Source organism: Peromyscus maniculatus, chromosome 14 (assembly GCF_049852395.1).
Source record: "Peromyscus maniculatus bairdii isolate BWxNUB_F1_BW_parent chromosome 14, HU_Pman_BW_mat_3.1, whole genome shotgun sequence".
In the NCBI taxonomy this organism is placed as follows: domain Eukaryota; kingdom Metazoa; phylum Chordata; class Mammalia; order Rodentia; family Cricetidae; genus Peromyscus; species Peromyscus maniculatus.
The window spans coordinates 12,941,165-12,966,955 of record NC_134865.1 but is presented as its reverse complement, the minus strand read 5'-3'; the positions used below and the strand labels follow the sequence as shown (position 1 = coordinate 12,966,955).

At 41.1% G+C, this 25,791-nt stretch overlaps 1 protein-coding gene across 7 annotated transcripts in view; it reads left to right on the top strand.

The window, feature by feature from the left end:
* Ttc6 (tetratricopeptide repeat domain 6) overlaps positions 1-25,791 on the top strand; it is a 200,908-nt gene that overhangs the window by 44,140 nt on the left and 130,977 nt on the right. For all 7 annotated transcript variants that reach the window (XR_013044262.1, XR_013044263.1, XM_042260582.2 and 4 more), the window contains exon 3: positions 24,069-24,182. Coding sequence is in view for 5 of the 7 variants with exons in the window: in XM_042260582.2 (XP_042116516.1) it covers positions 24,069-24,182 (114 nt within the window). In the remaining 2 variants the exon portion in view is untranslated. The remainder of the gene's footprint in view (positions 1-24,068; positions 24,183-25,791) is intronic.

Sequence of the window (25,791 nt, the reverse complement as noted above, 5' to 3'; positions counted from 1 at the left end):
AGGAGTCCATTTAATGTTCTTAATGTTTTTGATGTTTATGTTTTGTTATATTGTTATTTTTTTTTTATCTTGGTCAGAGTAACATGCAAACATCATTTGAGAAGCTGGCATAGCACCAGGCTTGTAAGAGCAGTTCCTTATTAAGCATTTCCACTCTTCCTGTTGCTTGGTGCCTCCCATAGATAGCTGTCTTTCAGAAGGTTAGCTATTGCCATTTATATGTAGTTTTTTTTTTTTTTAATAATTTCTACAGCATATACTGTTGCTGCTAGTTTTTTTGTTCCTTTCTTTTTTCCAGGGACATTGTGGAGACAGGGTCTCATGGTGTAGCTCGAGCTGACCTTGAACTCATGACCCTCAGTAGCCTCCTAAGGGCTGGCTTGCAGGTGTGCACCACCACATGCTGGTACTGCTCGCTTCTCCTCTCTCCCTGCACCAGACAGAATCTTTTGCTCTCCCATTATGGAATTTGACAGTCTGCTGTCTTTGCTACAGCCCACCCCATTTCCCATAGTGCACAGACTTTCTTACCTCCCTAATACAGTGAATTTTAATTTTTTATTTTTATTTTATTTTGAGACAGGGTTTCTCTGTGTAGCTTTGCGCCTTTCCTGGAACTCACTTTGTAGCCCAGGCTGGACTTGAACTCACAGAGATCTACCTGGTTTTGCCTCCCGAGTGCTGGGACTAAAGGCATGGGCCACCACTGCCCGGTGTGAATTCAAATTTTTGAGTCTGAAGTGTTATAATTAGGTAGATGTTAAAGGGAACATTGCATTTCTTAAGTACTTGTTTTTCCTTCTAGATCAAAAATTGCAAAGTTTCTGTCCTGTAACTTGGTTTCTTATGTGCACATCACTGGTTTGTCACTGAAGACAATCGTAACTGTCTTCTGAACACATATATAGACAGCAGGTAGTCTTTGGTTTCTCTTGAGCCTTTGGTCTCAGTCAGGCTGGGATGTTCTCTGGCCTGCTACTTAGCTCCTGCTAAATGACTTACTGTGTTAATTGTTTTCTGTTTTCCCTCTTTTTCTGATCTATTAGGAAGGCAGGAGATGTGGGAAGTGTGTGTGTGTGTGTGTGTGTGTGTGTGTGTGTGTGTGTCTGGGTTGTGTACATGTGTGTTAGATTTTCACATCTGAAAATTTCAATATTCTGTCTCCCTTAAGTAATAGCTTGGCTGGTGGTACAATTGTAAATCACTTTACTTTGAATTTTGGACATGTAGTTCTGTCTTCTGACGTCTGTGGCTGCAGGTATAAAATTCAGTAATTTTGCAGGGGAGGTCTCATTTTTGCACAGCGGGGTCAACAGAGAAGGCTGTTTCTGGTGTTGGTTGCTCCTTCATCTTTGGAGTCTCTGGCTTCCTAACCTTCCTGAGGTTTTCTACGAGGAACTATATGGCTCGTTTTCTTTTCCAGATTTGCATTTTTTGGTAAGAGCTGGTTACTTTTCAGAGACGTTGGTAAAATGATAAGACAATATTTACATGATGCTCTCTTGTCAGCTTAGACACGTTTGTTGTTATTTTTCATGGGCCCTTTATCCATTTATTTCTCTGGTGACTCACTGCACGTATTGCAATAGTAAGTCACAAAAATAAATAATTGTCTTGTGGAATCCGTCTTGAGGTTCCTATTCAATCACATCTGAAGCAAAAGCTTGCCTTCGTGCGTTTGTTCAGAACTGGGAGAGCACAGTCTTTGTAAAGTTAAAACTGCTAAAGGCACCTGTTTCTTCTGCACATGCTTCTCCAGATCCTCTTTTAACTGAGAAATAGTTAAAACACACGCCTAGGAAATAGAAATCGGCACTGAAACTTGTTACACAGGGTACAGCAGCTCTGCGATTTTTAAAAATTTTTACCTCAAAATATGTAATTCCATGAACTTAAAAAATATCTAGTTGGTATACAGATAAAAAGTTAAATTTGTTTAAAGTGTACTCTCTCAGAAATATGGCTAGGCCAGGGACTTAAGTCTTCTGGTTCACAGGGAATATTCTTAGATTTTATCATTGATTATGGTCTACTCATTTTAATTTAGAGATTATATTTTTTCTTTTTGAAGTACTGAGGATCGAACCCAGTGCCTTTGTGCACTGGGCAAACACTACCACTGAGCTACCTTCACAGACACGTGTTTTTCCCCTTTAACTTTTTCCTTAAATAATCTCTACATTTTCTGATTTCATTGCCATGTGAATAAGTGTACAGTGCTGCAAGTGAGATGTTTTGATTGTTCTTAGGGTGTGCATTAGTGGTTACTGCCCCTGACACCCTGGTCCTCACTGGATGCTAAACCGTTTGCTTGTGTGGTGCATCAGTCTCACACTTAGCCAGGAAAAGCGAGAGTAATGCTCAGCTCCACTTGCGAATTGTAATCCGGTGAAGATAAATCTTTATAAAACTTAACATGATAAATATATTCAGGGTAGAGAAGCGAAATGATCCTGAAGTGCAAAGAACAACAGAACTGCAAATAAAAATGATAACGTCTCCTATTGCCTTGCATTTCATTTTAAATGTGAATTTCCAGCCGTTTCTAGCACTTCAGAACCAAGCCTGGCTGTTTTATTTTTTTGTGTTGCGATTTTGCTCCAGTGCTGTGACTAGGAATCACAGTATCTTGAATTTATAGGGTACAGAGATCAGCCACGTTTATCTTTAAGAACTGCCTTGGTGCCAGGTGGATACGAGTGCTTTTGTTTCCTTGTACTTTCTGCTATATTGGTAATAAAGGCACGCAGTATCCCTGTTCTCAATTCTCATTTTTCTAATTACTAGCCCTGATTAATTCATTGTGGCTCATGTGCACAAAGGGATCCCCGAAGACTTTAAACAGGAATAAAACTGCCGATTCCCAAGAAATACAGAGCATTCAGAAACACCAGTGTGACGCTTACTACCTCAAATATTTTATTCATGGGCGTTGAGAAGGGGCTTCGCTACATAATCACTAGGCTGTGCCTTTTCAGCCTTGCCTACCTCTCTTAACTTTACTTGGTTGGTTGGTTTTAATATGTAAAGTGAGAATAATAGTGACCACTACTATGTAGGTTTATTGTGAAGACATAAATGAGATACTCAAAATGTTTGCTTAGGCCTTGGCATACAGGGTGCTCAGTACTTGATAGCTTTTGTAGCTCATAGTAAATTTTTTTCCCTCTTTCTCGTCAAGTATCTAGCCTTTGGGGGTGAATTAGATTTTTTGTAAATACCAAATATCACTTATGACAATTCCTTATGAATAAAATAAAATGGGTGGACACTATGAAGTAAAATGATCTGGCATCAGAAATCCAGGTGTAGCAATCAAGAAGAAAGACTTTTGTGTGTGTGTGTGTGTGTGTGTGTGTGTGTGTGTGTGTGTGTGTGTGTGTGTGTGTTGAAAGGACCTTGAAAAGAATTACAAAGGACATTTCAAAAACTGTGAGAGTATGGAGGTTCTCTAAAGGACTTCCTTAAAGTAGTCAGTAACCTTGAGAATGCAAAGCAGGATGACTAACTCCTTAATTCTCTGGAATGTTAACCACGTGACTCTCAATACTCACGAAAATAAGATTTAGGGAATTCCCATCAGATTTTTCCTGATATTTCTAGACACACCTGAATTCCAGTTTATTGAAGATGGTTCCTCCCTATATTTAAAAACTTGACATTTATTGTAATTAATATTACTCTTTAAGGTAACCCTTAAGAAATGGAGGGCAGGAACTAGTAAAGAATATCCTTCGAGGCCTGTTTCTTGTGACTTGTGACTTAGGTTAGGCCATCACCAGCATGTACCCACATCTTCATGCCTTAACCCTAGTAAAACATTTTTACCAGATGCTCATTAATTTATTTTCCACAAGAAATTGATTGGATCTCTACTGACTATAGGATAAGGTCTACATCCAAACTACATATAGCACAGAACAGAGAACGACCCTCATAATTTGACCCTGTCAGCTTCATTTTTATCTTATCTTTTACCTGCCTTAGTAATTATATAAACCAGATAACCTACATAACAACAGAACTCCCAGGGGCGGGGCGGTGGCGCACGCCTTTAATCCCAGTACTGGGAGGCAGAGGCAGGCGGATCTCTGTGAGTTCAAGGCCAGCCTGGTCTACAGAGCGAGACCCAAGACAGGCACCAAAACTACAGAAACCCTGCCTGGAAAAAAAAAAAAAAGAAGAACTCCCAAAGCCCAAATGGCTTTAAATAGTATTTCTCACATCTTTACATTGGCTGGTGTCCTATTTCAGCCACTGCTGCTGTGAGGGAACACCCTGACAGAAAGCACGTTAGGGGAGAAAGGGTTTATTGTACTTTACATTCCAGTCTCAGTCATCGTCTTGGGGGGGGGGGGAATCAAGGCAGGGACTTGAATAGCCAGTCACATCCCATCACAGTCAAGAGCAGAGAGGAGGGAATGAATATTTGCTCCCTTGCTTGCTTGCTTTTTTGTACTTCATTTCTCCAGTCTCAGATAGTTCAGAACCCCTTTCCTAGGGCATGGTGCCACCCACAGTGGACTGGGTCTTTCCATATCAGTTAACACAATTAAAACTGTTCTTTGGGGGACATGCCCACAGTCCAACCCAATTAGACAATGGAGACTCTTTTCCCATGTGATTCTACGTTGTGTCAAGTTGATAACTGAGGCTAAACCTAATAGCCAGTCTCAGCTAATTTAGACTGTGCTTGCTCATGCATCTGTTGCTCACTTGTCTTATTCATACATAGTGAATCAGTTAAAGACTCCAATATGGCTGCGAACTATAACTGAATCATGTTGTTTAATATATCTCCCTGGGATGGGCATCTGACTAGGAACATCCATATATGTTTCCCCCCTGGAACCTGTGATTTGAAAAGGCATTTATTTCTCATGGTGACATATAAGCTGTCTTGATCTCAAGACTCAGAATTGTCACATTATTACCTTAATTTTGCCCTCAAAAGGAAGCCATATGGGCCAATCCTGCCAGAAAAAAGCAAAGTGCACCTTTTTAATGATTGGGAACACCACAGGAAAAGGTGTGAGCCCATTTGGGGGTAAAAGTTGAGGTCATTAATTCAGTTTACCACACCAGCTATCCCGTGGACTTGTGAAGTTTTTCAATACGTTATGTCTGTTTTTAAAAAGGATGGCATGAATCCACGTGGGCCATGTGTATCAGGAATCCCTTGTCAGCCTATATCTAGAGGAAGCCTGGCAAGTTTATTTTTTTGAGATCTATTCTCACCATGCAGCCCTGGCTGTCTGGAACTCAATATGTAGACCAGGCTGGCCTCAAACTCACAGAGATCCACTTGCTTCTGCCTCCCAAGTTCTGGGATTAAAGGTTTGCTCTGTGTCCAGCCTGGCAAGATTTTTTTTTTTTAATTTTTATTATTTTTTAATTAATTTATTTTTTAAAAAAGTTTTTTTTTTTTTCATACCAATCCCAGTTCCCCCTCCCCAAATCCACTCCTCAGAGGGTAAGACCTCCCTTGGGTCTTACAAAGTCTGGCATGCTAAGTTGAGGCAGGACCAAGACCCTCCCCCTGTGTCAGGGCTCAGAGAGGTATCCCGCCCTAGGGATTTATCTATCAGAAGACTGCTGTAACACTTGCTGCTTCTTGGTCCTGTGACGTCATGTCATGGCTCTCCTTCAACTGTTTCTGTGAGCTCTGTCACCCTTTCGATGCTTTCTAGAGTATGCTTCTGGTACTTCCGGCTGAGAACCGTGGCTGAATTTCTTGATAGCAGATGAACAAGCTTGTTGCTTGGTTGGCAAGGTGTGGGCAGAAGGAAATTGAAGACAAATAATGTGGTAGACGTCCCCACACAGACTGATTTCTCTTCTGACTTGGGATCTAGCTGTCAGCAAAATCATGCCCAGAAACGGAGTAAACACAGGGCCACGTGCCTCACCCCTACCTTAGGACAGAGTTTGGGGTAAGGGGCGAGGGAGCGAATGTAAGGGTAGGCTCGTTTCTACCCTGCTTACTATATATAGTAAGTGGCATGCGTAACTTGCCCATGGGAAAAAGAAAGGACTTGGAGATCTGCTCAGTAATCCCTCTCCACCACCACCGGGAATGCCCTTTGTGTCCATCTGGACAGACTGCATTTTGACGTTTTTCTGCATGTATTTAATCTGTCCTCTGCTCACTCCAACATCTAGTTACAAATGGACTGAGTTCCTTCCTTCCTTCCTTCCTTCCTTCCTTCCTTCCTTCCTTCCTTCCTTCCTTCCTTCCTTCCTCCCTCCCTCCCTCCCCCTCCCTCCTTCCTTCCTTCCTTCCTCTTTCTTGTTGTTTTCTTTTCTTTTTTATTCCTCTCTCATACATTATATCCCGACTACAGTTTCCCCTCTCTCCACTCCTCCCAGTACCCCCATTCCCCTCTCCCCCAAATCCACTCCTCTTCTGTTTCCCTTCAAAAAAGAGCAAGCTTCCCAGGGATATCAACCAAACATGGCGTATCAGGTTACAACAAGAGAAGGCAAAAACACTATATCAAGTCTGGTCAAGGCAACCCAGGAGGAGAAGGGTCCCAGTTGCAGGTAAAAGAGTCAGAGTCACCCCCACTCCCATTGTTAGGAGTCTCACAATAACACCCAGCTACATAACCATAAGGTGTATGCAGAACTCCTAGCTCAGGCCCATACAGGGTCCCTGATTGTTGCTTCAGTCTTTGTGAGCCCCTATGAACCCTGGTTAGTTGGTTTTGTGGTTTGTGTCTTTGTGGTATCCTAGATCCCTCTGCCTCCTACAATCCTCCTCTGCCTCTTCTGCAAGGTCCCTCCTAGTGCTTGGCTGTGGGTCTCTACATCTGCTCCCATTGGTTGCTGGATCACGCCTATCTGATGGCGATTGGGTTAAACACTGATCTATGAATACAGCAGAATATCATCAGGAATCATTTCATTGATTTTATTTTTCCAGTCGTGTTTGGTTCTATTCTGGGTCTGACTGAATTCCTTTCTTATGACATTGTATTAATTAATTTGGAATCACTGCACTATGATAGCTGAAGCCTGGTAACACACAGAAAAGAGCTTAGTTTTGGCTCCTGCATCTGGAGTCCTATGGGTGAAAAGCTTTATCTGTTAAGGACTTTCTTGATGGCACAGCTGTGAGGTACCTCAGGGAACCACATAGAAGGAAAGAGATGAGACAGAGATTGAGTCTAAGTGAGTGTGAGCACAAGTGTGAGCATGTGAATAAATGTGTGTGTGTGAGCACCTGTGTGAGCATGTGTGAATAAATGTGTGTGAGAGCACCTGTGTGAGCATGTGAGTGTGTGTGTGTGTGTGTGTGTGTGTGTGTGTGTGTGTGTGTGCGTGTGCGCGCGCACTTTCTTTGGTTTCTCTTCCTTTCTCTTTTCAATTATGAGGATTCTACTGATAACTTTTTTTCTAATCCTAATCCACTCCTAAAAGCCAGCCTCCATAGTTGGGGACTTGTTTGATATTTTATCATTGGGATTAAAATTCAGTATATGAACCCTTAAGGAAACACATCTATATGATGTGTATCATATTTAAACTACAACATAATCATCATTATTATTGTTTATTTAATGCTTTCACCTCTTTTATTTATTGTTTTCTCATACAGTATATCCTGATTACAGTTTCCCTCCCTCTATCCCCCCTGGTCCTTCCTCCCATCCAGATCTACTCCCTTTCTGTCTCTCATTAGAAAAGTACAGGCTTCTAAGAGATAACAACAAAACATAACAAAATAAAATAAAAGGTAAAATAAAAACCATCATACTGAAGCTGGACAAGGAACACCACGGAAGGAAAAGAGCCCCAAGAGAAGGCACAAAAATCGGGACCCACTCACCCATACACTCAGGAGTCCCAAAAAAATACTGAACTGAAAGCTATGAGGTACACACAGAGGAGCTGGTGAAGAGCCTTGTAGGCCCTGGTTTGCTGCTTCTGTCTCTGTGAGGTCATGTGCTCCTTGCTTAGTAGTTTCAGAGGACTTTGTTCTCCTGGCGTCCTCCATCCCCTCTGGCGTTTACACACTTTCCATGTCCTCTTCTGCATGTTTTCCTGAGCTCTGAGGGTGGAGTTTGGTAGAGACAACCCTTCTACAGCTGTGTGTTCCAAGGTTTTTCTCTCTCTGTATAATGTCTGGCTGTGGGTCTCCTTACATGTCCTCACCTGCTTCGGGAGAAAGCTTCTCTGATAATGGCTGAATAAGACACTGATCTATGAGTAGAATAGAATATCATTAGGAGTCATTTTATCATTACTTTTTTTTTTTTTTAGACCAGTGGTATTTGGTTTTACCCTAGGTCTCTGTGCTATCTAGTGTCTGATTCTTGATCACCTAAGAAGTGTCAGTATGGGTTCCAGCTCACGGAGTGGGCCTTAAGTCAAATCAGACATTGGTTGGTTATTCCTACAAACTTTGTGCCACCATTGCCCCAGCATATTTTACAGGCAGGACAGATTGTAGATAAAAGGTTTGTGGCTTGGTTGGTATTGATTTTTATCTAATGGTAGCCTGCAGAGTGCCTTCCTGTACCAAAGACACCAGAGCATAGGGTGAAGGTTCTATGCAGGCACCAGCTTGACCTATCTACGTTGATATTTTATTTGTGCTGAAATGTGATTTTATTTATATGTTAATAAAGTTGCCTGGGGATCAGGGCTAAGAGCAAGCCATTAAGCAGAAGTCTGGTAGTGGTGGCACACGCCCTTAATCCGATCACATGTCAGACAGAGTCTCTGTGTGTTCAAGGACACATCCAAGCGGTGACCTGAACCTTTAATCTCAGTACCAACCATAGAGACCTGGAGGTCTGTATAGACAGGCAGTGATGAGGAAGTCATGTGGTTGGGTTTACAGCCAATGAGAAGGCAGAACAGAAAGGCAATAAAAAGACAGGACACAGGAAGAAGGTAAGATAAGGGGAAGGACAGCAGCAAGTGGTAAGATAAGGTGGTCTTAGCTCTTGGCTACTGCTCGATCTCAGGGCTTTTAACTCTTTATTTGGCTCAGTTTCTTATTTAATAAGACCGTTTAGAATTACATCTACACCTATCCACCCCTGTTCAATAAGTTGTGTGGGTGTTGCTTCAGCAATGGGGCCTTGCTGTCAGTTTGTGGAGAGCAACTGTTTTCTTGGCATCAGCCTGGGTTGTTTGAGGATTTCCATGGGACCTTTTGGCCAACAACTCAATTGGATGTAACCCAGTCTCGGTACTGGAAGCTTCCTTTGGTGACAAGAGATGACTGGTTGGGATGCTGTCTCCCTTATTGTTTAGATAATTTATTAGGATCACATTCATATTTAGGAAGTTTCTACTGTAGTAAGTTTCCATACTATCGCTCAAATGCTCCTCAATTCTAGCTGTTTGTCCCTTCATTCCCTCCCTCACATCTCTCCTCTTCCCCTCTATACCTGATCCTACTGTTCCCATCGCCCCACCCCCAGTCCACCTATAAAATCTATTCTATTTCCCCCTCCCAGGGAGATCTACATGTCACCCTTAGTCTTTTCTTTTATACCTAACTTCTCTGGGTCTTCAGATTGTAGCTTGGTTATCATTTATTTAATAGCTAATATCCACATATAAGTCAATACATACCATATTTATATTTCTGGTTCTGGGTTACCTCACTCAGGAGTTTTATAGCTCCACCCATTTGCCTGCAAATTTCATTATATCATTTTTTTAAACAGCTGAGTAATACTCCATTGTATAAATGTACTACATTTTCTTTATCTATTTTTCTGTTGAGGATCATCTAGTTTGTTTCCAATTTTCTATTATGAATAAAACTGTTGAGAACATGGTTGAGCAGATGTCTTTGTGGTAGGATGAAGTGTCTTTAGGGTATATGTCTGAGAGTGGTATAGTTGGGTCTGGAGGTAGACCAGTTCCCATCATTCTGAGTAATCTGGCTGTACAAGTTTGCACTTCCACCAGCGATGGATGAGTGTTTTCCTTACTCCACATCCTCACAAGCATGAGCTGTCACTTGTTTTATTGGTCTTAGCCATTCTGACAAGTGTAAGATGGAATCTCTCAAAGTAGTTTTGATTTGCATTAAAACCATCTTGCCTTGAATGTATTTAGTTGGGATACTTTTAATGACTGCTTCTATTTCACTAGGGACTATAGCTGTTTGTTACTTCTCTGATCTTGATTTAACTTTGGTAAGTGGTACCTACTGAGAAAAATATCTAATTTGTTATAGATTTTCCAATTTGGTGGAGTACAGGTTTTTAAAGTCTATCCTTATGGCTCCCTGGATTTCTTTAGTGTCTATTATGTCCCCATTTTCATTTCTAATGTTGTTAATTTGGATGTCATCTCTCTGCCTTTTAGTTAATTTGGAGAAGGGTTTGTCAATCTTACTGATATTTTCAAAAAACCAACTCTTTGTTTCATTGATTCTTTGTATTGCTCTCTTTCTTTCTGTTTTTGATTTCATCCCCAAGTGTGATTATTTCCCGCCATCTACTCCTCCTGAGTGTGGTTGCTTCTTTTATTTTGGAGTTTTCAAGTGTGCTGTTAAGTTGCTCGTCTGAGATCTCTCTAGGTTTTTTTATTTATTTATTTTTATTTTTATTTATTTTTTTATGTAGGCATTTAGTGCTGTGAACTTGTCTTTTAAAACAACTTTCATTGTGTTTGATAACTTTGGGTATGTTGTGTACTCACTTTCACTTAATTTCTTTCTTTATTTCTGTCTTGATCCATTTTTCATTCAGAAGAGAGTTGTTCATTTTCCATAAGTTTATAAGCTTTCTATTATTTCTTTCATTGTTGATATCCAGTTTTAATCTTGGTGGTCTGATAGGATGCAGGGAGTTACTTCAAATTTTTTGTATCTGTTGAGACTTGCTTTTTGTCTGAGTATGTGATCAGTTTTGCAGAAAGTTCCATGCACGAGGTGCTGAGAAGGTAAATTCTTTTGTGTTTGGATGAGATGTTCTGTAAATATCTGTTAGGTCCACTTGGTTTATAATGTCTGTTAGCTCCAGCATCTCTCTGTTTAGATTTTGTGTTGATGACGTGTCCATTGGTGAGAGTAGGACATTGAAGTCTCCCAGTGTGCGAGGGTCAATATGTGATTTAAGCTGGGTGCCCTTGTGTTTGGGGCAAGAATGTTAAGAACTGAAATGTCATCTTCATGGATTTTTCCTTTGATGAGCATGTAGTGTCCTTCCCTATCTCTTCTGATTGGTTTTGGTTTGAAGTCTGTTTTGTTAGATATTAAAATGGCTACACCAGCTTCCTTCTTAGGTTCATTTGTTTGGAATATCTTTTTCTAATCCTTTACCTTGAGGTAATGTCTATTCTTGATGTTAAAGTGTGTTTCTTGGATGCAGCCAAAGGATAGATCCTGTTTTTTTCATTCATTCTGTTAGTCTGTTTCTTTGTATTGGGGAGTTGAGACCATTGATATTGAGAGATATCAGTGACTGACGATTGCTGATTCCTGATATTTTGCTATTGTTGGTGATGGTGGTGGTTGTGTTGGCAGTGGTGGTGGTGGTGGTGGTGGTGTGTGCATGCGCGCTTTTGACTTTGCTATTTTGAGATTATTTATTCCCTGCCTTTTCATGGTTGTTGTTAGTTTTCCTCCTGGCACCTTCTGTAAGATTGGATTTTTGGATAAATATTATTTAAATTTGGCTTTATTATGGAATATGTTTTTCTTCATCTATGGTGATTGAAAGTTTTGCTGGGTAGAGTAGTCTGGGTGGCATTAGTGATCTCTTAGAATCTGCAGCACATCTGTCCAGGTCCTTCTGGCTTTAGAGTCTCCATTTTCAAGTCAGGTAGTCAAGGTGTAATTCTTCTTCTTTTTTTTTTTTTTTTCCTCAGTGGACTGGGTTGGTTTTATTTAAATTTACCTGACAGTCTTGATTCTTTTAGCAGATTTATGAGACTTGGCCAAATCCCATGTCTCTGAGTATACTTTTTAATTGAAACCAAGGATCCCACACCTTCCTTCTCGTTGTCACCAAGGGGAACGCCACACAAATTAGACCACTCATGTCAACCGCTGAGGCAGTCAACTCATGCCACAGGTTCTTTGTCCTTGAGTTGAAAACAAACTCTTTTGCTTCTCAGGAACAATCATTTTCTTCCCAGATGGCACGGACAGGGGTGTGATCTCACCTATATTTAGGTTGTGAATGGGAGAGCCAAAGGAGACCAGGCAAGCAGCCTGTGTAATTTTGATAAAAACGGTCTGGAGGCAGGAAGCATCAGCTCACAAGGGTAGGGGCACACACATATTCCCACTGGTGACTAAGCCTCCCGTTTTCACCCAGCAGTGCACAGACTGACCCGGGACACCAGTGTTTCTGTGTCATTTCTGTTCTGCACCATCAGGAAACCACGTGTTCCAGGAGTTGCATTTCTTTACCTAGATACAGACTCTTTACCAGGTATCTTTGGACTTGAGGAATGGGTGGGAAAAAAATAGGATGTCATTCTGAAGGATTTTTCAGCTCATTTGCCTAAGGTGTGATATTTTGGGTCTATTTTTTTTTATAACATATATTTTTTATTGAATCTTTGGGAATTTCACATCATGCACCCCAATCTTACTCACCTCCTGGTCCCTCCATATCATCCCCTCCCCCTACAGCACCCCTCCCCCTCAAGATCAATTAAAAACAAAACGAAGAAACAATCAAAAACCACATGGATCCCCTGTCCTTCTAACCCCTCTCCATTCATCCTAGTGGCATTGGGAGGCGTACACTTTGTCCAATCAGCGCCACCCACAAAATGCTCATGGCAGAGTCATTGGTCTGGTTCAAGGCCTCTGGCACGCCATCGTAGCTGGACCCTCACCGATATCCTGCTTTTGCCCTGAGTCACGGGGATCCTCAGGACCAGTCCCTTCCATCAGGGCCGGTTCTTCCGTGCCCATGGTGAAGGGTAGGGCCATCTCTTCTGAGTTCAGGATGGGGGTGGGGAAGTTCTCCCACGGTTGGGTTGGTTGAGGTGCCTTTGACAAGGTCAGTTCTCCTGCTGCAATGAACAGCAAGGGGCAGGGCCACTCCCAGGACCAGTGAGGGGTGGGGCTGGCTCATCATGGCCCTCAGATTTCAATGCACATGGTTCCTGTGATGGATGTCCTGTGGCAACACTGGTCATGGATATCATCACAGACCCCAGCTGCAGCAGGACCGCAGTCCTAGCTAGACACGGCCCTCAGCAGCAGCTTGGGCCCTAGCATCACCATGGCCCCCGTGGCAGCATAGGCCACCCAGATCAGCATGCCCCAGCAGCAGCAACACGGGCTCAGGTGGCTGTCTCAGCCCTGGGTCTTCACACAGGCCTCAGTGGTAACAGGAGCCACGGACATCAACTCAGATCCTGGCTGCTGCTGGGCCACAGACCCAGACATGGCCCTCAGGGCTAGATGACACCATGGCCCCATGTGGCAGCGAAGACCATCCAGGTCGGCATGGCCCCAGCAGTGGCACTACCCTTGGACACCAACATGGCCACAGGATGTGACCTAGACCCCAGGCATCTGTGTGGCCTTTGGTGGCACCGCAGGCCACGGACATCAACACAGACACTGGCTGTGGTAGGACCTCGGATGTCAGGCATAATTATAATAGGTCTGCCTTTACATGTTACTTGGTCTTTTCCCCTTGCAGCTTTTAATATTCTTTCTTTGTCCTGTACATTTTGTGTTTTGATTATTATGTGGTGAGGGAACTTTCTTTTCTGGTCCAGGATATTTGTTGTTCTTTGTTTCTTGTACTTTGATAGGCATCACCTTCTTTAGGTTGGGAAATTTTTCTTCTTTGATTTTTGTTGAAAATAACTTCTGGGCCTTTGAGCTGGGTTTCGTCTCCTTTCTCTATCCCTATTTTTCTTTAATGTTGGTGGGTTTTGCTCTTTTTGGGGCAGGGGCACCACCCAGCTCCCAAATAAATTACACATACAGAGGCTTATTCTTACTTATGAATACCTAGCCTTAGTTTGGCTTAGTTTCTTGCCAGCTTTCCTTAAATTATCCCGTCTACCTTTACCTCTGGGCTTTTCTTGTTCTCTAACTTCTGTAAATCTTACTCTTTCTCCATGGCTTGTTTTGTAGCTGGGTGGCTGTTCCCTGGAGTCCTCCTCTTTCTCTAGAGGCTCCTAGCTCTCGGCCTCTCTTTCCAGATTTCTCCCCCTATATATTCTCCATGCCTGCCTATCCTTTCTCCTGCCTTGCCATTGGCCATTCAGTTCTTTATTAGACCATCAGGTGTTTTAGGCAGGCACAGTAACACAGCTTCGCAGAGTTAAACAAATGCAACATAAACAAAAGTAACACACCTTAAAATAATATTCTACTACATTTCTTAGGTTTGATCTTTTCATAGTGTCTCAGATTTCCCTGTCAGGACTTTTTAGATTTAACACCATCTTTGATCAATGTATCTGTTTCTTGTATTGTATCTTCAGTGACTATGATTCTCTGTTTCATCTCTTGTATCCTGTTGGTGAAGCTTGCCTCTGTAGTTCCTGTTTGAATCCTGAGTTTTTCATTCCCACAATGCCCCCAATTTGTGTTTTCTTTATTGATTCTATTTCCTTTTTCTGGTCTTGAATAGTTTTATTCATTTCTGTCCACTGTTTATGTTTTCCTGGATTACTTTAAGGGGTTTATTCATTTCCTCCAATAGTGTGTTTATGTTTTCCTGCATTTCTTTAAGGGCTTTATTCACTTCCTTTTAAAGGACCTCTATCATCATCATCATCATCTTCATATAGTTTGTTTTAAGGGCTTTTTCTTGTGCCTCAGTCATGTTTGAATATTCAGGTCTTGCTGTAGTAGGACAGGTCAGCTCTGGTGGTGACATATTGCCCTGGCTGTTGTTGATTGTGTCCTTACACTGGTGTCTAGGCAACTGGGATTGGGATGATTTCTGTCTTTTGGGGGGTGGCGGGAATGTTTTGTTTCTTGGTTTTTCCTTCCTCTTTGAATTTTAGGAGGGTGTGATGGCTGTGTCTTATCTGATAGGAAATTTCCTGTAGATCTGATAGATGTGGGGGTTCAAAGGAAAGTGTGTTTCTGGGTATTGTGAGCTGACACTTAGGAAGGGGTATAGGTTAGGATCTGAATGGTTTCAGAGGAAGAAGGAGAGAAGTGTTTAACCAGGATCTCTCTCCTTGGAATGGGTAAACTGTGAAGAGAGTTCATCCCAGTGGGTTGCTATTGTGCTGGGAATGAGACTGGGGTTTGGATCTGGAGGAGCCGAAGGAGAGGTGAAGATCTGCAGGTTGCCTACCTGCTTCCCTGGCGGAAATGGCCTTTGGGTTAACAGGGGGTGCCTGCTGGAGTTGGCAACTGGGATAAAGCAGAATAGGGGGATAGAGGTTAGGAGAGGAGTGTCTGTGGGAGTCTGTTGGAGGTGGGCATCGAAAGAAGGGTGCAGCAGGTGTTCTGTTACAGAGCTAAGGATGAGACTGGGGAATAGATTTGGAGGAGAGGAGAAAGTGGTGAAGGTCTTCAGCTGGCTTGCCTGTTTCTTTGTCCTGCTCAGTTGGTGTGTTCATAGGGAATGCCTGCTGGTGCTGGAGGCTGAGATAAGAGGAGGAGTTGGGGCGAAGAAAGTTGGAGGAGATCTTTGTGATCTCTTGGGGATGGAGTCAGAGGGGAAAGGGAGTCTGCAGCAGGTTCTGCCTCAGAGCTGGGTGTAAGATTTGGGGGATTGGGACTGGAGGAGCAGAGGGGAGGTGGAGATCTTCACGCCGCCTACCTGAGTCCCTGGCAGGAATGGCCTTTGGGTTAGCAAGGGTTTCCTGCTGGAGTTGGCAGCTGGGATAAAGCAAGGAGTGGTAGGAGGGAGGTTAGGATGGGCAGATCTGTGGGATTCACAGGAGATGGGGCTAGGGAAGGCAGCAGCAGGTATTCTATTGCAGAGCTGAGGGCGAGACTGAAAGGATCTGGTCTGGGAAAGAGTGAGAGGTGAACATCTACAGTCAGCCAACCTGGCTCCCTGGCAGGTGTATTTCTTTATTTTTTTTAAGACCAAATAGTATTTGGTTTTACCGAAGGTCCCTGGACTATCTAATCTCTGATTCTTTGTCATCCAGACAGTGTCAGGTATGGGTTCCAGGTCAAATCAGACGTTGGTTGGTTACTCCCACAAGCCTTGTGCCACCATTGCCCCAGCATATCTTACAGGCAGGACAGATTGTAGGTCAAAGATTTGTGGCTGGGTTGGTGTTTATGCTTCTCTTTTGGTAGCCTGCAGAGTATCTTCCTGTACCAAAGACACTAGAACTTAGGGGTGAAGGTTTTATGTAGGCACCAACTCAACTTCTCCATGTTCAATGGCTTGTATGAGTTTGCTTCCACAGCTGGGCTTTGCTGTGAGTTTGTGGAGAGCAAACTATTGTCTCCTGGGTTGTTTGGGGATTTCCCATGGAGCCCCTTTGGGCAACTACTCATTTGGTAGCATATTATTATTATTTATCTAACCACACACACACATATATATATGTTCCTTTAGGTGGTGACACCCTAAGTGATCCTTTTCTTTTCTTCTGTTCTTGTGAGGTTTAAATTGCTGAGTTTGTTTTGAAGACCATAAAATCCTGGAAACAAGATTATTTTTATTTTGCCTTTTAATGCTACAAGTTCCTTGGACTTAGTAGTTACTCTATAAATAAATATTTGTTGAATGAGGTAAACAAAAGTATGCTTGCTTTTGGAACTCTGAATTTTATTTTGGGGGTATTTATTTATGTTACTAAATCTTAGGAAGCTTAAGAGAATGTTTTTATAAGTTCTTTTCAAAATTTATTGTTCATTTTCTCAACTCTATAGGACAAAAGTTTGGACAATATGGGATTTAGTATGCAGAGAGCAAAACTTAGGGCTGGTCGTTCACTTTTGTGGATATTAAGGAATCTTTACTGTAACTAAGAAAGACACATACATTGCATAAAAATCTTGTATGAGATGGTGTAACTAAAAGAATGAGAGGGTTGCTTCATTGGCTTTGTTTAATAAGACAAAAAAAAAAAATCATGTTCTTGGCGTATGAATGTTCTACTTCCAGTAAGCTCTGTAATTCTAAAGATTTTACAAATACTTTAGAGCCCTGTAAGGGATGTGCTATATAAAGGTGGTGATGAATGCAATGTGATATTAAGTGATACAACTCCCAGGTCTTTAGGTATAGGTCACTGTTACAACGCTAGCCTAGCATGTTCAAGGCCCTTGTCCCCATTAGCTAATGTCCCCATTAGCACAAAACAGCAGCAGCAGCAGCAGCAGCAGCAATGACAGAAAGGACTTCAAGATGTATGAATGAATTTTTAGGACAAAGGGTATGTGAAGTATTTTCAGTGTATATTATACACACACATACTGTTTTATTCAGAAATTCTTTCACCAACTACTTCACCTTTTCATGGTGTTTCTAAGCAATGTCTGTTTTAAGAAAGCTAAGAAAATTACACACTGGTAATAATGAAGAAGAAAATATACTAAAAAATAAGGACTGTTAAGAGATTTTGAAGTCATAGATTCTCTAGGAATGCTGGGAAATACCTGGAGCTGGAGTTTTAATTTAGAGCATCTTTTTATCCTTCATTGCTGTGCAATAAATTGCCCCAAAGCTTCGATAGCTTAAAACAGTGCACTTGTGTTAGGTTTTGGGGGTCAGGGTTCCAGAAGCTGCCTATCAATATGGTGTGGCCCCACATCATGAATTGGGTCTAGGTCTTGTCTGGGGGCCTTATTATTTGAAGTCTTGACTGAAAACAAAGGATCTGTTTCTAGGATATATACACCTATCACAGCACCAATAATTTGGTGCAGTTCCTCACCACAGGACTGCTTGATGGCCTCTTGACATTCCAAATGGCTCTCCCAAAGCCAAGTGATGTAAGACGGCTAGACCGAAGTTGCCTTGAGTTTTATGGCGTAGCTACACATTTCTATTTCTGCTCTCCTTGGCAGACTACACAGTCAGCTTGCTCACTTACGAGAGGCCTATTCAGGAGTTGAGTGTCCTTGGGGACCACTTTGAATGATAGCTCTCAGAAAGAAGCCTTTTGGAATAAGATCTACAGGTGGTATTACAAATCTTTTTTGTTGTACATTGGATAGGTTCATCATGTTTAATTCAACTTTTCAGATAGCATTTTTGCATTTTTTAAAGGATATAACTAAAGGGGCTAATAATATTTATCATTTGATTCAGAAATGGCAAAAACTGAAACATTTTTTGATTTGGTGTTATTTGGGAAAAATATAAACATGTTTCCATCTTTCCTTTCACAATGTTGAATTAGAACACACTCTACCACCTCTCAAAAGTTACTGTGTGGAAACAACCAAATTTATATTACTAAGTGAAAAGAAGAAACATTAAAAATACTGAATAATTTGCACCATCACATTCTGAAAAAGACTGAGAAAATGTTAGGGGGACCATGATTGGCAGGGATGAAGGAAGGGAGGGGTTGACAAGGAAACCAGAATTTTCAGGATACAAACCGAGGAAATGAAAGGGTGAAGTAGTCGGTGACAGAATTTCGAGGCAAAACAAGAAGTCTCTGTGTTAGTAATATACACAGCAAGTGCTTCACATACCCTTTGTCCCACAAAATCATCCACACATCTTGGAGTCTTTTATGTCATTGCTGCTGCTGCTGCTGCTGTTTTGTGCCATCGGGGACAGTAACAAGGGCCTCATCCCATAAAATCACCTCTATGTTTTGAGACAGAGTCTTGGCGGTGCTAGGATGGAGATAAAACCTAAGGCCTCACACATCACAGGCCATTCCTCCGCCCTAAACCACATCTCCAGCTGGGAAACTTCACCTTCGTAGAGTACTGTTGGCTAAATAAATAAGAGGTATATGAGTTCTCAGAATTGATAGACACACAATTATTTTCACATGGTCCTATATTAAGATATGAAATAAGAACCATGCTCCATTTTTCTCTGCCTCCTCTCCCACTCCAGGAGTCCAGCTTTCCCCCCAAATTAGTCTTTCACTGGCAAACTGGGAACAGGTGCACTTTCTGTTCTGTATAGACTTATTTTCATCTTTGTCTATCCATTGAATTTATATGTGGATTGAGCTTGGAGCCTTGCATAATATTTATGCTTGACTACATATACTTGTTTTGCAGCCTGAAAAGCCTTTCTTGTCTGTCTTTTTCATCTCTAGCTTGATGCCTCTTCTCAAGGGAAGGACTCTTACCCGCTGTGCCCACACTACTCTTGCTCTTCTCGGCATTTCCAACTGAACTGCTGTTGCACAGGGCTGCTCACGTAGCTAGCTAGACGCCACTCCCTGAGTCCTTGCCACTTAATTCAAAAGGAATGTCATATCAACTTAGCAAATTGCTATAGCCTAGAAGACGAAGGCCAACACATTTACTCAAATTTCTTTCTTCCAAGGGGCTTGGGATTTAGCTCAGTGGTAGAGCACTTGCCTAGCAAGCACAAGGCCCTGGGTTCAGTCCTCAGCTCCAAAAAAGAAAAAAAAGAAAAAAAAAATTTCTTTCTTCCTTTTTTTTTTGAAGCAGATATTTTTTTTTTTATTAGTATTGTCCTACAGGATTCATTCCCCACCCCTGCAAAGTCTGAAATATCTTAAGATCAGAGCACTTAAGATCAATGTTACAGTAATTTGCTTTCCTATAAATAGTATTTGTGAATTGTAATATTACATATTTATGTAATTTTTGTTTCCAGGAAGGCCTGTCTTTGTGATTGTCTCTCTCTCTCTCTCTCTCTCTCTCTTTTAGCAATTTTACTATTATTATTGTTGTTATTATTATTTCTTTTATTTTTGAGTCAAATTTCTTTACAGGTTTTCAAAAAAGAAAATCCAGATGGGTTGTTTTTTCTAGTGGGGATGACAGTGAGTGAAGATTGAAGCTTTGCCCAGCCTTAGGCTCTGTCATATTCTTGAAATATTTTTCTGTTTATTTCTTGTTCTAGTTTCATTGACAAGTACCATGACCAAAAGCAATGTAGGCCAGGCAAGGTTTTATTTCAGCTTACAAGTTAGTCCATACCTGGGAGAAGTCAGTTCAAGAACTCATGTAGGAACTTAGAAACAGAAGTCATGGTGGGATGCTGTTTGCTGGCTAGCTGGCAGGCTCATGCTTCTTAATAAGCTTTCTTAAGCAGTTTAAGAACTGTCTGCCTGCCTAGGGAATGGCGGCACCCATAGTTTGCTGGGTCCTCCCATACCAATGAACAGTCAAGATAAATCCCCACAGACACGCTTATAGGACAGTCTGACCTGAGGAATCTCTCAGGTGGAATTGCTCAGGTTACTTTAGGTTGTGTTGAGTTGATTGTTTAAGCTAATTAGGACACCTCTGTTTCAGATTTTCTGTTTTAAACAACCTATTCCATGAAAAAACTCAATAGTTTAAACACAGTGTGTATATAATTCTGTAGTAAGGGGCACTTACTGAAGAGAAATTCCATCTTCCTTGAAATATAGTGGTACCTACCATGTTTCTAGAAATACTGAATCTTTTGAAAAGACTTAAGGACTTTGTGGAGAAGATGCCTTGCATGATTACAGATGCCTCTTCTAGCAGTGTTGATGTTTACATTTACATAACAGCTACTCAATTTCTGTTTTATTTGAAATCACAGTTTTGTTTTTTTTTTCAGTGCTGGAAGTTCTATTGAATTTAGGGTCAAATCATCCATAATAATCATATAAAATGTTTAACTGGGGAAAAAAGTAAAATGTGGGAGACTGAATACAAAGCGGTCCTGACACATTCCTGTGCCTGCAAGTAGAATTCTGCCAGCCAGTGCCATCAGGTTTATACCTTCAGGGAGCAAGCGATTGTGATGCAAATTAGGGCATTTTTTTACCTGTGCGGACAAGTCCCTTATTCAGGGCCACAAACTGTCTTTTCCCCCCTTCCTGAAACTTGAGCTTCATGGTCCTTTACTTGAAGGTGGTATACTCTGAGGAAATATTAATGAGATCATAGGAAGGCATGTGCTAGAAACGGACTCTTGACTCATGTCATCAAGGACACTGTCATTCGGGAAGACGTTGGATTTCATTCCAAGAAGTGTGCATATGGGCTTTACTCCTCATCCCTTCTCTGAAGGATGACTGAAGAAATACCGAGCCAGCTGCACAGGACAGACAGAAGCTAGATAGCTGCTGCATGTGGTACTGTTCCATCCGCTTGCATCCGATTACCTGGAAGGCTCTGTTTGGTTTGCTTTGGAGACATGGCACCCTTTGAGCTCAGAGCTTGGGTTTCATTACCCATGGCATTTGGGTTCTCTTCAGATGGTACTGATTTTTCCAGTGCCATCTAGCTCTGACACTTTTGTATACCATATTAAACAATGAAGGAAGCTTTGGGGGCGGGGCAGGCAGGGGAATGAATGACAAATGTATGAATGTATCATTTTCCCATTCACCAATTGATGGACATCTGGGCTATTTACAATTTCTGATTGTTATGAAGAGATCAGTGATGAACATGGATGAAGAGGGATCTCTGTAATACAGTGTAGAGTCCTTTGGGTATATGCCAAAGAGTGGTATAGTGGGATCTTGAGGTGGATCTATTTCCAGGAACTGCAATTGCAATATTCTCTTGGTGGATATTTCCTTTGATGAGTATGTAGTGTCCTTCCATGTTTCTTCTTATTAGTTTTGGTTTGAATTCAATTTTGTCAGATATTAAAATTGTTGCATTTGCTTACTACATGAGTTCATTTGCTTGAAATACCTTTATATACCTTGTACCATGAGGTGATGTCTATTCTTGATAATGAGGGGTGTTGCTTGGATGCAGCAGAAAGAAGGATCCTGTGTTCTAATCCAGTCTGTTAGTCTGCATCTTTTTATAGTGTAATTGAAACCATTAGTATTGGTAGTTGTCAATGAGCAGTATTCATTGGTTCCTGCTATTTTGTTGTTATGGTGTAGGTTTTCTCCCTCTTTTGATTTATTGTTTTCAGGTAAGTTGCTCATTATGGCTTTTTGAGTATGATTAACCTTCTTTAGAGCTGTATTGGTAGGTAGAAATTGCTTATTTTTTCCCCTCTGTGGAATGCTTTTTTCAGTTGACTGTGACTGATAGTTTTGCTGGGTATAGTAGTCTGGGCTGGCATTTTTTTTGTCTCTCACAGTTTGCAGAACATCTTTCCAGGCTCTTTTTGCTTTCAGAATCTCCATTTAAAAGTCAGGTGTTATTCTTTTGGGCCTGCCTTTGTATGTGACTTAGCCTTTTTCCTATCTTTTTGTTATTGTTGATTTTTTCATTTGTTTGTTTCTTACACTCAGTGTTATAGTTGGATTTTTCTTTGGGCCTCCAGTTCACAAATAATGTCATGGAGACTTATTAATTATGAAAGCTTGGCCTTAGCTTTGGTTTAATTTTAACTAGCTCTTATAACTTAAATTAATCCATTTCTATTAATTCACATTCTGTCAAGCACCGCTCATCCTTCTTCTTCTGTGTTTCTTTGTGTCTCCCACATGCTTAGATTCATCTTCTACTTCCTCTCTCTCTGCCCAGAAGTCCTGCCTATGCCTCCTGCCTAGCTATTGACTATTTAGAAGCTCTATTACACCAATCATAGTAATACACTTTCACACAGTGTACAAATAGCCCATACCACAGTGTTTTGATTATTATGTGTCCTGGGGAGTTTCTTTTCTGATCCAGCATATTTGGTGTGCTTCTTCTTCTTCTTCTTCTTCTTCTTCTTCTTCTTCTTCTTCTTCTTCTTCTTCTTCTTCTTCTTCTTCTTCTTCTTCTTCTTCTTCTCCTTCTCCTTCTCCTTCTCCTTCTCCTTCTCCTTCTCCTTCTCCTTCTCCTTCTCCTTCTCCTTCTCCTTCTCCTCCTCCTCCTCCTCCTCCTCCTCCTCCTCCTCCTCCTCCTCCTCCTCCTCCTCCTCCTCCTTCTTCTTCTAAGACAGGGTTTCTCTGTGTAGTTTTGGTGCCTGTCCTGGATTTCACTCTGTAGACCAGGCTGGCCTCGAACTTGCAGAGATCTGCCTAGCTCTGCCTCCCGAGTGCTGGGATTAAAGGTGTGAGCCACCACCACCCAGCTGCTGTATGCTTCTTGTACCTTCATAGGAACCTGCTTATTTAGACTGGGGAAATTTTCTTTTATGGTTCTTTGAAAAATTATTTTCTGTGCCTCTGACTAGGTTTCTTCTTTGTCTATTCATATCATTCATAAGTTTTGTCTTTTCATAGTGTCCATGATTTCTTGGATGTTTTATGTTTTTAGATTTTGCAATTGACATTACTAAAAGCTAGAGGAGAAAGGGGTCTTAAAAAGTTATAGAGTTGAGTGCATGGGTGATAAAACCGAGGTAAAAGTAAACAAACTAACTTGCCTGGTGATGTCAGATATGGGGACTCATAGTTTACACATAACCAGGGTCACTTGCTTCTGGGTTTATTGTCTATCCCTGGAATGTCTTAGGACCACAGGTAAGTAGAGTGCTGGTCATTTTAACCAGCACTAGTGATGGTAAAAGTGACACCGACAGTATCAGGCAGTGGGGGTTAAAATGCATTCATAGTCCTTTTACTTTTACTTGGATTAAATCTTAGATTTAATTTTAGTGTCTTGTGTGATCTTTACAATACCTGATTAAATGGTAGTGTTTTATAGTAGCTGATATTATATAATTTTATTATTAAATTTAATCATCTATTTATAAAGGTCAATATTTTAAAAGTCCATGAAATAGAATAAACCTGTGTGTGTTTGTGTGTGTGTGTGTGTGTGTGTGATAGGGTCTCACTATATAGCCTGAGTGCACCTGGAACTCATTGTGTACAACAGGCTGGCCTCTAACTCAGAGAACTTTCTGCCTATGGTTTCCTAAGTACTGGGTTTAAAGGCAAGTATCATTATGCCCAGCTACACAGAAATATTTTCATGCTTTAAAAAAAATACTTTTCTCATTTATTGAATGTTATGGAGTACTTTATATTTCTCTTATGTATTTCTAATTTAATGTTTTAATTGCCTAACACTTTGCTATACTAAATAATGCATTTCAATGATTTTTATAATAGACATTACTTTGTTTCATTTTTCTCTTAAGGGTATTTCTTTGATGGAACAAATGTACTTTGGATCATCTCAGGTACCAGTCCAAACACCCGAGCTAGAAGAAGAGAAGGAGTTCCAGACAACTACTAAGGAACGGCCAGTTACGGTAACATCTCCAGTAAAAATCTTCTTTCCCTGTATTAAAGTAATAGTGTGTCTCCTCTTGATTGAATGTTGGCAGAGGGCTAAGAACAGTTTCCTCTAACTTACTTTAGAAATGGGTTTAAGCATCTTATCCAAAGCCACATGGGTGTTCTGGTTCCCTTGGCTCTCAGAAATCTTTTGAGTAAAGCCAAACACTCTTTTCAGAGAGAAAGGTTATTAATAGCTCGTCTGAATCAGAGGTGCTTAAATATAGAAGGTAGCTTGAGATATAATTAAACTATTAGCCTCTAAGAAAGGATAATTTTAATCTACATTTAGCTAGAAGAACTGCCAAAGCACAGTCTGGACAATGGGTAACAAACAGGAGTGTTTCAGAAGCAAAGCTTGCCTCTTGTCCACCTCTGGCAAAATGATTACGGTGTTTGAAGCAATATGGAACATCTTCTGATAATGGGAAGTGTCCCCACTTAAAGTAAAAGTTAATATTAAGTTAAAGTCAACGAATCAAAAGGAAATCCACATTTACATAAGAAGACATGATGACTGATTGCTTTACATGAGAATTTTGAAAATATGACTCTGTATATGTGAGTGTATATAGTGAGAATGCACTTCATTTGAGGATAGCATCCAGAAAACATATAGAACCTTCTGTTATCATGAAGCCCTGGAGCCTGTAAGCAGGTATCACAAGTGGTAGACCTGCTACACTTATAGATGCTTTTGACTGGACTGTATCTTTGGTCCCCTTTGTATGCAAATGGCCTGCCTCAGGACCACAGGTGTGGTAGCACTAGTAGCCACTTGCCAATTGTGTGTGGATAGACCAATTGCCAAGCCTTATCACATAGGTGGCTGTGGGCTTAACCTGTATCTAGGGTAGCCACCTCAAGGTAGCACCATTACTAAGGTCATTAATCCAGTAGTGGGTAGAGTAAATTGAAAACCTAAGACGAGTTAGTCTTAACACAATAGAAATCAATAGAATAAGATTAGCTTAATCTACTCACTGAACTGCTTTAGACAAGGTTGGTAGAAAGGACAGAGAAAGAACAGTCCTCACCCAGGAGTAATTCATTTAGTACATAGGCCAATAAGACAGTAGTATGCTACTGTAAATGTCCTAGTAAAGGTTAATTATGTGGTAGATGAAAACTGAGACAATTTCCCTTCCATTGTTCATCTACTTATTACAAATAGTGACAAAATACCTACAATATGACAAATACTTGAAATATTAAAGAGAAACGTGATATACTCACTGTCTTTTAAAAAGTGTGTGTGTGTGTGTGTGTGTGTGTGTGTGTGTGTGTGTGTGTGTGTGTACAGGTATATCTATGCTGCAGTGCATGTGTAGAGGTCAGACAGGTTTTCAGGTGCTGGTTCTGTCCTTCCGTGTAGCTGAGGCAGGCCTAGGCAGATCTCTCTCCAGCTTAGCTGGCCTCGACCTCATCTTGCCTTTCATGTGGATTCTAGGGATTTAACTCAGGCCACCATGCTTATATGACAAATCCTACCCACTGAGCTATTTCTTTTTTTTAAAGAGCTTCTTTAATGTTTTGAAGAATCATTATTTTATTTTTTAAAATATTTTATTTATTATTTATTAT